Here is an 11279-nt window from a genome sequence, read left to right as displayed (position 1 = left end):
AAGAAGAAGCGAGGCGGGAAACAAGGGATCCCAGACCGCGTGCCTGGAGCCATCTTGGGATGGGGGGGGCGGTCCGGGACAGACTTTCCTGGACAGGGAACGGGGAATAGGGAACAGGGAATATGGAAAGACAGAGGGTGAAGGAGGACACGGGACGGCGGGCAGACGGCAGTAGACCCGACATCACTCTGGATGTTCTCTGTCCCTTGCCTGCCTTCAGGAAAACAGGGGATGGGATGGCAGAAAGACACAGGGGTGATGGGGAGATGGCAGCAATCCCGAGCCATCTTGGCTTTTTTCACCCTTTGTCCTGCCCTTAGGAACAGACGAAAGGGGAAGATACAGGGAGGTATACACCAAAAAAAAAAGGAACTTCACAGAAGACAAAAAACAGTCCACCGGAAGAGCCATACTGTCCATAATCGTCCATAATCGTCCATGATAAAAACAGGGCCAGGAGACCTTCTTCTCCTGTTTTAAAGCCTTTATTAGAATCAGCTTGGGGTGGAGGACCGACGGGTCGCGCGCACACCGCCGTCGCTCCCCTGAAGCGGCTCGGAGGAAGAGGAATGCGGCTCTTCCTACGGAGTGCAATGTAGGCAAAGCCGGGATCTCCGTCCTCGCGGGTAAACCCGGAGTCCCCTTTGGCTCAAAAGTCCAGGGGTGTCATCCCTAGCGAGTCTCTTCCCAGTCATGGCAAGGAAAGCGGAGTTGGTGGGTCGTGTCCCTTGATCCCGACCTTAGGGCATCGCTTTCAGTTTCTTTATTTAGTGTTCCGATGCTTCATAGATCGGGTTTTTTGTCCGAGGTGGTGTTTTTCGGTAGCTGATTTGCATAAGCCCCGATCGCCATCTTGGGAAGTCCTCAACCCCGGCCACCATTTTGGGAAGTCTCCGGTCGCCATGTTGGGAAGTCTCTTAACTCCAGTTGCCATGCCGGGAAGCCTCCGACTCCGATCGCCGTGCCGGGAAGTCTTGAACTCCTGCTGCCGAGCCGGGAAGCCTCCGACTACGGTCGTTGTGTTGGGAGGTCTCGAACCCCGGCTGCCGTGTCGGGCTGCCGTATTGGGAGGTCTCTGACTCCGGCCGCCATGCTGGGAAGTCTCTAACCCCGGCTGCCGTGTCTGGAAGTTTCCAACAGGAGCAACAAGGAACGGTTTGGCATGGAACTCAGAACAGGAACGTTTCGGAACCTGGAACAGAGGCTGGAGAGAACACTTGCGAAACATGGACTGCAGGAAGGGTTTATTTATATCAAGTCCCCCCTCGAATTCTTTGATCGGGTTGTAAACCCGCATCAATTTGGTGCCTCAGGATCTGGGATATAAATTTCTTTTAGTTTTTGAAACCTAAGATAGATTTCTTTAGCGTCCCCCTGTTCTGTGCTGTCAGGAGATTTTAGTGCCATCATTTTACTTACTTCTCTTGACTGTCTCAATCCTCCAGGGACTTCAAGGCTGGCTTTCACTGAGGTGGTAATCAATCGGGTTACACAGGGAAGTATGCACGGCAAGAAGACTAACCCAGTAATAGCACATATGATGATAAAGGCTATTTTCTTCCACCACTCTCCCTTCCAAGACCAGAACCCATCCCACCAGTTCGTGTTGATCAGGGGTGTCCACTGTTGGGTTCCTACATAGGCGATCTTTCTGATCCCTTGGGATATATTTTTGATTACCTCATTCCTGTCATTTATTTCCAGGCAGCAATTCAGAGTTATTAAACTTACCACAGATTCCTCCTTCATCAGTGAGTAGATAGTCAACTGCTAGCCTGATTTGGTAGATTACGGAGCGAGTTTGGGTTAGTTGGTCACTGATGTGATCTAGAGCCAGGGCGGTCTTATTGGACACTGTTTCGAGTACTGCTTGTAGCCGAATTATTCTATTCAGCATATAAATTGGGATCCGATAACCCCAGGACCCGTCTTGGGCCCAGGTAGCAGGTCCATAAGTTTTGATGATCTCTTCTGGGGTCCAGATTTTTCCTTTCCATTCCTGGTCACCTCCCATTTGGATGGTCCCTCTCTTTTGTCGGTTTAGGTCCTTTTTTAAATCATCAAACAGTGGAATCCCCAGATTTGCCCCAAGTTCTTTTGGCAATAGGAAGAAAGCAGGCTTCACTATTCCAATTATGCATGTTCCTGCCCAACTGCCTGGAAGTTTTGTGTATGCAGTATCTCCGCAAATCCAGAACAAATGTTCTGGTGTTTCCCAGAAATTACTACTGATTGCTGAGGGGGACTGCCAGAATTTAGACAGTTCTTTCGTTGCCCAGAAGGGGTTTGTCTCCCCGCCTGCACATTCATATAATTGATGTCCCTCATGAAAGGTACAACTGTGGGAATCTTTCTCTATAGACCAATACTTTACAGGGGCCTTAGGTACCCATTGAGTTATTCCCTTCTTAATCTTCAGATAACGCTTACATGCCATGTTTCCTACTGGGATGTCAAACGTTTCCCCTCTCCTCAAAATACATTCTTCTCCTATTACCTTGTTCTTTAGGCTCCATTGTTCTATTTTTCTTATTCCTAAAGATGGGAGTTTTGGCTTACTTTGCTTCCACTTAAGTAATTCCAAGGGTCCTAAACTAATACCTTCCCGAGGCCAGATATCAGTCATTTGGGTGTTACCACACACCCAGCAGTTGGCTACATTTAGTTCTTGACTTATTCTCTCCACTAGGTCCACAAATAGGTTTTTCCCCCTTGGAAGGTCCAATTCCCCTCCCACATCCTTGGGATGAGTTATTTCCTTTTCCTTTACTAGGTCAATGGGTCTATTCTGCCTGAATTCATCTCTGAAACACAGCCATTGTCCCACAGGACACTCCCCCAGTAGTCTCTGCCGGTATGTGGCAGTGTTTTTAGCCATCCAATATCGCTGTCCATCTTCCTGACATGGCATGGCTAGGGAAGAGTTTATGCATTTAGGGTTTAGATTCATATGGATTTGCAGTAAGGAACTTCTCTTCATAGTAGAGAGGTTGGTAGCACCTGGTGCATGGTCCTGATGGATCTCCTTTAGAGACCCGAATCAGCAAGAGCCACACCACACTCCCTAAGAGTCCAGTATAGGCCATCATTGGAGATCAGCCTACCTGGTCTTGCCTCCTGGGATTCTCAAAGGGGTGCACGGGAGGAGTTCTTTTTGTTCCTTCTGCTCTGAACCTCTTCTCAAACTTCTCCATAGGGGAGATCCTAGCGGGAGTTTTGGCTTAAGCCTCGGAGAGCCCTAAAATACTCCTTTTTGTGGAAACAAAGTTCGCCTCTCCCACTGAACTACAGCAACTTTGTAGCAATTTTTTAAGTTAGAAGTGTAACCACAATCTTATAACAACTTTGCAACAACTTTACACTTTAAGAAAGTAACAGTTTTAACAACTCAATGTTAACTTCAGATTAAAGTCTTTTATACTCCTCTCTTACTGGGAGTCTTCTTGAAAGTTAACTTTAAAGTCCCTGGGTCCTTGGACACTGTCCATTGAGGGGGTTTTGCTGTGGGTTTGGAATGATCTTGTTCCGGGTCAGGGGGTGTCACTGGTCCCTTCACCCTAGTGATGTGTGTCCATCCTTTTTCTTGTGTTCGGACTGCAGTGTTCGTCGTGAGGAGGACCTGAAAGGGGCCCTCATACTTAGGAGTCAGTGGGGCAATAGTCCAGGATTTAACTAGCACCCAGTCTCCCGGATTGATGTTGTGCACTTTGACATCTAATGGGGAAGTTTGAGGAAGATAACCTTTTTTACGTAAGTCCTCTAGAGCTCTCCCTATAGTTTTGAGGTACTCTTGGCTAGCTGTTTCTCCATCTGCATAGTTCCCGACCCCAAAGGATGTAGTGAGAAAGGGGAGCCTGAACAGCATCTCATACGGAGAAACCGCTAGGTCCGCCTGAGGCCTGGTCCTGACCCGTAGAAGAGCTAGAAGCAAGCACTTTAACCAGTTCATTTTGGTCTCCTCGATCAACTTAGTAAGCACATTTTTCAAAGTCTTATTAATTCGCTCCACCCTGCCAGAACTCTGAGGGTGCCATGGGGTATGTAATTCCCACTTTATTCCCAACGCTCTCATGACCTGGTGTAAGATTTTAGCCGTGAAATGCAGACCCCGATCTGAATCTATGTGATTTACCAAACCATATCTCGGGATGATATCTTCCAATAGGACCTTAATTACCACTTGGGCTGTTTCCTTTCTTGTAGGAAATGCTTCCACCCAGTGGGTTAGGTGGTCAACTATGACTAAGAGGTGCTTATAGCCTTGCAACGGAGGCATTTCAGTGAAATCTATTTGCACACTCTGGAATGGTCTTTGAGCTATTTCCCTCCCTCCTGGTTCTGTTTTTCTCATTGCCCTCTGATTTACTTTTTGACATGTTATGCACCCCTTAGTGATAGCTTTAGCTAACCCATACACTCCCATGCATAGATTCTCCCTCAGGAAATGGTCACATAACCCCTGTACTCCCCAGTGTGTTTGTCCATGTAATTCAGAGAGTACTCTCCTGGCTAAGGGTTGGTTTAAAAACTGTCGCCCATCCGGAGTCAGCCATCTCCCCCCTCGCTCTTGGCGTAATCCCAGTTCTCTGATTGCTTCTTTTTCTTTTTTACTGTATATTGGTTCTATGTCCCCTTCCTTCTGTTCTTGTGCCTCTCCCAAGTGAAAAGACTTAACTGGATCTTCCAGCCCTAATGCCGCTTCTTTTGCTGCTTGATCAGCTATCCTATTTCCTCTCGCTTCCAGGGTATTAGCTCTCTGATGTCCTTTTATGTGAACTATGGCTATTTCTGCTGGTTTTCTTAAGGCTTCTAGGAGTAGTTTAACTAATTCCTCATGAATTATATTCTTCCCTTTCGAGTTGATATAACCTCTTTCTTCCCAGATCTTTCCAAATATGTGTACTACTCCAAATGCGTATCTCGAGTCTGTGTAGATGGTTCCCGATTTCTCTTCCAGCAATTCCAAACCTCTTTTTAGAGCATAAAGCTCACAACTTTGTGCTGACCAAGTTGATGGCAATTTTCCTTTTTCTATCACCCGCATGGTTTTCCCGTCTACTATGGCATACCCTGAGGCCCTCATTCCCCCTGTCATCCTTGAGGATCCATCTATAAACATGATCTCACCGTGCGGTAAAGGTCTGTCTTCCAGATCTTCTCTCACTTTTGTTTGTAACGATATAAGTTCAATACAGTCATGTTCTAAGCCTTCTAGGGGTTCCCCAGAAAGGGACTGGGCTGGGTTTAAGCACTTAGAGGTGGCAATCTCCAAATTGTCCGTATTCATCAGAATAATTTCATATTTCAGAATTCGGGCATCAGTGAGCCATTGCTGTGCTTGCTGGCTGAGCACTGTTCTCAAATCATGTGGGGTATGCACTTTTATTTTCCCATATAGGGTTAGTCTTTGGGCCTCTTCCAGTAGGATAGCAGTAGCCGCAATTGCTTGCGGACACACCGGCCATCCCCTGGCCACTGGATCCAGTAGCTTAGATAGATATGCCACTGGTTTGTTACAATTTCCCCATTCCTGGGTCAGTACCCCATATGCTGCTCCACCCTCTGTGTTTATGAATAAATCAAAACCCTTACTTAGGTCTGGAAGGCTCAGGACTGGAGCTGTGGATAACTTGCTTTTTAAGTTCGGCAGCTGTGCTTCATTTCTCTCTGTCCAGAGTATGGGTTCCGGGCTGATCAACTTCTCATACAGAAATTTTACATATTCTGAGTATCGTTCTATCCACCACCTGCAATATCCTACCAGCCCCAGCAGTTTCCTCACATCCCTCTTAGTCTTTGGGGGCTCAATGGACAGGATTCCCGAGATCCTCTCTGGGCTCAGTTTTTTATAACCACTTCCAATCAGGTGGCCTAAGAACTTTACCTCTGATTCCACAAATTGTAATTTACTTTGTGATACTCTCAATCCTTGTTTGCCCAAGAAATTCAAAAGCCGTATGCTGGTATCTTTTACTTGACTTCGGCTCTTTCCCGAGACCAGTAGGTCATCTACGTACTGGAGGATTTGTACCCCTTCCTCCAAATCAAATTGTTCCAACAACTTCTCCAATGCTTGCCCAAAGAGGTTAGGAGACTCTGAAAATCCTTGGGGGAGACGTGTCCACCTAAGTTGTTGTTTCCTTCTGGTAACGGGATCATCCCATTCAAAAGCGAACCAGTCTCTACTCTCCTCTGCAAGGGGACAGGTCCAAAAGGCATCTTTCAAATCTATGGTGGTAAACCACTGATGTTCTCTCGGCACTTTGTTGAGGAGTGTATAGGGATCTGGCACAACAGGGTGCCTGGAAACAGTCTTTTTGTTGACTTCTCGTAGGTCTTGTACTAGCCGATAACTTCCATCGGCTTTCTTTACAGCCAAAATGGGTGTATTGTGAGGGGACATACAGGGTTCCAAGACCCCTTCTTCTAATAGTTGTCTGATTATTGGGGCTAACCCCTCCCTTCCCTCCGGTGAGATGGGGTATTGTTTAACTCTCACTGGTGGGGTATCTTTCACCATCTCCACCACTATTGGGGGTATCCCCAAAAGTCCTCTCTCTCCCTGGCCAGCCCACACTTCTGGGTTAATTTTCTCCATTTCGTTTTGGGTAAGTGCCATAATTTTTACCACCATCTTCAGGGATTACTCCCACACCTAAACGGACTTGAAGGTCTCTCCCTAGTAAGTTACTTTCCAACTTTGGCAAGTAAATAAAATTCGCCTTGCGTTGCTTGGAGTTTCCTCTTATTTCCACATTTTCAACCACCAGAGCTCTAAATGGTTTCCCCTCTGCCCCTATTACCTCACAGGTCTTTTCACCTATGATGACTCCTGATGGCAACTTGTTTATACTAGATCTTTTGGCCCCAGTGTCTATTAAAAATTCCATATCCTCCCTCAATGGACCCACCTCAAAGTTTGCCAAGGGCTCTGTCAGATGTTTCATGGGGTCCTCTACTATATAAAGCCCTCGACACCCCTAATCATCCCCTTTTAAAATTTTCTCTAAAAGATCTTGTTCTTGGGCAATGGCTTCATCAAACTGTAACTTTTTACAGTCTTTTTGAAAATGCCCAACCTCATTGCAGTAGAAGCAACGTCCGACCCTAGGTTTCCCAGTTCCCTCTGCATACCTCTTCCAAGGTTTTGCTGGCCCCGGTCTCTCTCGACTGGTTGCTGCCAGAGCTCTTTTTTCCGACCCTGCACTTTCTCTAGCAACTGCCACCATTATCTTTGCCTTTGTTCTAGTTTTTTCTTCTTCTCTCTGTAGGTACACCCAGAGTGATTCCCTTAGGAGCTCATTAATGTCTTTTTCTTGCCAGCCCTCCATCTTTTCTAATTTTCTTCTGATATCCGGCCAAGCCTTTGTCACAAATTGCACCTTTAAAAGCATCTGGCCTTCCGGGCCATCTGGGTCAATGTTTGAATGCAGCTGGAAGTTCCGTTTTAACCGGTTTAGCCAGGCTGCCAGAGTTTCATCCCTCTCCTCTGAGCCATCGAATGCCAGTTTAGTATTGCTCCCCCTGGGAACTGACTCATTTATACCCCTCACCATCAGGGACCTATATTCCCTCATATTTCTCCTCCCTTCCTCCTCATCGGGGTTCCAGTGGGGATCTGCTATAGGTACTTTCTGATCTCCTGGGGGCCCTGGCCTATTCTCTCATTCCCAAATCCGTATTCCTGCCATTCTTATTAACTGGACCTCTTCTGAGGAGAATAGTATGTTAAAGATTGAATTAAGTTCCCCCCATGTATATGTGTTGGGTCCCAGGAATTGGTCCACTTGATTAGCTATTCCCACTGGGTCCTCTACCAAATTCCCTATTTCTTTCTTAAAACTTCTGACCTCTGAGGCAGTCAAGGGAACATTTACAAACCCAATGCCACCAGTTGCTCCTCCCATAGGGACTTCCCTAAGAGGGAACAGTTTTTCTGCCTTGGAAGTCTTGGACCGAGTGTTACAATATGGTCCGCCCTCTGCCTTAGGGTCATCCACTTGGGAGGTAAGTCCTTGTTGAGGGCTAGTCGTGGCATCAGACTGTGGGGTGACAGTAGGTGGGGGATCACCAGAAGTTTGTAGAGGTGACAGTGGCAATGGTGATACTGGCTTGCTCAAGCCCAGTTAGGAGGAGGTAAGGGAATGGCAACTGGGGAAGGAGTTACAGGAGAGGTAGTCATTGGGAAAGGTGGAGGTGGTAGAGGAAGGATAGCTGTAGGAGGGGTCACGTGAACCTGAGGGGGGGCCGGAGGTGCACTTTGGGAAATAGCAGGAAAATTTGGAGGGGGCAAGTAGTCAAGGGGGTCCCACTTCTTGTCCTTCCTCCCCTCCTCTTCACTCTTCTCCCCTTTATGCTGCAACTTACAGATTTTTACTTCTCTATCTCTTGTTGCATTCTCCAACCAACATGCAGCATACCGTATTTCTTCCAGGTCAGACCCGTCCTGTGCCTTTAGATGTTCATTCAATTGCCTACACAACCACAAGTCCTGTGTCCCAACCCATGGCCACCGTTCTGGTAGGTTCAAGTTAGGCCACACCTCCACACAAAAGTGGATCATCCTTATTTTATCCAGCTCCGTTACTTCCCAATCGTCCCATTTGTCCAATAATTTCTCTAAGGGACTATTGGGAGGAATACTCTTGGCTCTTGTATTTCTTTTAGTACTCTTCCTACTTACACACCCTCCCATATTTCCAGGCCCCAAACTAAATGGATAAGGTGCCCCTACCCGAACTAAAATTTAATGACGGGCAACACAAATCTGGACCGCAACAAAACTCCTGGCCTCTTTCCAAAAGAAAATATCTCCTAAAAAAAAATTACCTTCGCTTCTTTCCAAACAAAACCTCAAAACAACTCAACTTTCTTATTCTCTTATCGAAGTCGGGGTCTACTTAACCCTCTTTCTAAGTCAGGGTCCACCCGACCCTTTCTCTGGGGTAAGGTCCCAGCGGGGTTCGCTGCTCTATCCCTCCCTATACCCCTATCCAACCTAGGGTCCACCTGACCCTTTCTCTGGGGTAAGGTCCCAGCGGGGTCTGCTGCTCTGCCCCTCCCTATACCCCTATCCAAGAGGCGCCTCAGTCTTCCATCCTTCACTCACTTCCCCCTGCTGCCGGCCGGCCCCCTCGCGGGAGTCCGGAAACAAGGTACTGAGGGGCCCACTCTCACTTCGGGGGTCCGAGCTGCCGGCCACCGTCTCATTCACACCCCACTCGCACGCCTCTATACCCGCCGCCGAACGATCTTACCACTCCGGCGCTCCTCCGCGTCGCTTATCCCTTGCTGATTCTCAGGGTCCGGGGGTCACCAGCAATTCCCGAGGGTCCCACGAAGCAGGCGGCCGTCCGGTCGGGGGTCTCCAGTGGGCGTGGTGATCGCGGACGAGCCCCCAGCTGATAAAAACAGGGCCAAGAGACCTTCTTCTCCTATTTTAAAGCCTTTATTGGAATCAGCTTGGGGTGGGGGCCCGATGGGTCGCGCGCACACCGCTGTCGCTCCCCTGAAGCGGCTCGGAGGAAGAGGAATGCGGCTCTTCCTACGGAGTGCAATGTAGGCAAAGCCGGGATCTCCGTCCTCACGGGTAAACCCGGAGTCCCCTTTGGCTCAAAAGTCCAGGGGTGTCATCCCTAGCGAGTCTCTTCCCAGTCATGGCAAGGAAAGCGGAGTTGGTGGGTAGTGTCCCTTGATCCTGACCTTAGGGCATCACTTTCAGTTTCTTTATTTAGTGTTCCGATGCTTCATAGATTGGGTTTTTTGTCCGAGGTGGTGTTTTTCGGTAGCTGATTTGCATAAGCCCCGATCGCCATCCTGGGAAGTCCTCAACCCCGGCCGCCATTTTGGGAAGTCTCCGGTCGCCATGTTGGGAAGTCTCTTAACTCCGGTTGCCGTGCTGGGAAGCCTCCGACTCCGATCGCCGTGCCGGGAAGTCTCGAACTCCTGCTGCCGAGCCGGGAAGCCTCCGACTACGGTTGTTGTGTTGGGAGGTCTCTGACTCTGGCCGCCATGCTGGAAAGTCTCTAACCCCGGCTGCCGTGTCTGGAAGTTTCCAACAGGAGCAACAAGGAACGGTTTGGCATGGAACTCAGAACAGGAACGTTTCGGAACCTGGAACAGAGTCTGCAAAGAACACTTGCAAAACATGGACTGCAGGTAGGGCTTATTTATATCAGTCCATAATCGTCCATAATGTTAATATCATCCATAATACGTCTTGTTGGGTGATGTGAGATGTTTGTCCCAGTGTCTGGTCTCTCAGCTCCCACACCTCCGTAAGCCCTTCCCCCATGCCCAAGGCACTCTCAACCCAGCCTCCCTGCCAGGTACTCTCGAGTCCTCCTTTCTTAGGCGGGGGTCTCACCGGCTCTCAAGCCATCAGCCGGGGACTTACGAGGTGTCCATGGAGCCGGGTCCTGCTGTTCTCTTGCTTCGCTGGATGCCCGCATTCTCTCACCATATGTTGCAGTCAGCAACCTCAGGATCTCGTTCAGGGAAGCTGCAGGATTCTGGGGACCAGCATGGAACACCAACCGAGACGGGCTCCCGTTCAGTGTAGCATGTCAAATACTCAAAATTACTCAAATGTACTGAAAGGAGGGTGACTGGAATACAATGATTTATGTTCCATGAAAAAAAAACCAAAACCAAATTGAAATCTGAAGCAGTTCAATGTGTAATTTTTCCCAAAAGACTGTTATTCTTAGATGAGAATAAATTTTATCAAAGTGGGAATTTTGGGCCTGATCTCTTAACACAGTCTCACAGATATAAAAATATCCTGTAAATTTTGATGTCAGTAGCATTACAAATTACCATGACTCAAAAGGAGCAGATCTTAGAGCTGAAACCACTGGTGTTGAGGATGCAGTGAACACACCACACATGGTTTTGGGGGCAAGTGCCAGAAGCAGGGCTCCAGTCTGATCCCACATCCTTGACTTATGGCACTCTTAACCCATGCCACACTAACATTTGGTCAGCATCTTTCAGTTCACTTTGATCTGAGAAGAATGGGTTCATCTCATCAGGTTGCGGGTTCACCTGAAAAGAAACCAGGTCATGCACTCCAAAACTCTGTGGTGGGAACCAAAGTGCAGAAAATGGGGATGACTAGGTGAAGAAATTCAGAAGCAGTCACAGTTGATCTGAACTAAAAATCTAATGTAGACTCTCCCTGGCTTCACCTTACACCTGCCACCTTTCAAAGAAAGACAAAAGAGAAACCAAGTTTTTAACTTTTATGGCTACTCAGTAAATGTGCTTCAGTTCTGTCA

General features: G+C 48.0%; 1 protein-coding gene across 1 annotated transcript; it reads right to left on the bottom strand.

Moving 5' to 3' along the window:
* Positions 1-1690: 1690 nt before the first annotated feature.
* LOC148184285 (endogenous retrovirus group 3 member 1 Env polyprotein-like) lies at positions 1691-2911 on the bottom strand. The gene has a single exon (XM_088055109.1). It carries the CDS (start codon positions 2909-2911, stop codon positions 1691-1693), a length of 1221 nt encoding a protein of 406 aa, XP_087911235.1.
* Between the last annotated feature and the right edge of the window lie 8368 nt (positions 2912-11279).

This window comes from Pseudopodoces humilis, chromosome 5 (assembly GCF_049639895.1).
Source record: "Pseudopodoces humilis isolate 2021_Gansu_Grassland_sample_001 chromosome 5, ASM4963989v1, whole genome shotgun sequence".
Lineage (NCBI taxonomy): Eukaryota > Metazoa > Chordata > Aves > Passeriformes > Paridae > Pseudopodoces > Pseudopodoces humilis.
Note: the sequence above shows the minus strand (reverse complement) of the source record. Positions and strands in the feature narration are given on the sequence as shown.

Bases quoted from the DNA above. Each gene is read 5' to 3' on its own strand.
- LOC148184285 (XM_088055109.1), bottom strand. From the start codon at position 2,911: ATGCCATGTCAGGAAGATGGACAGCGATATTGGATGGCTAAAAACACT.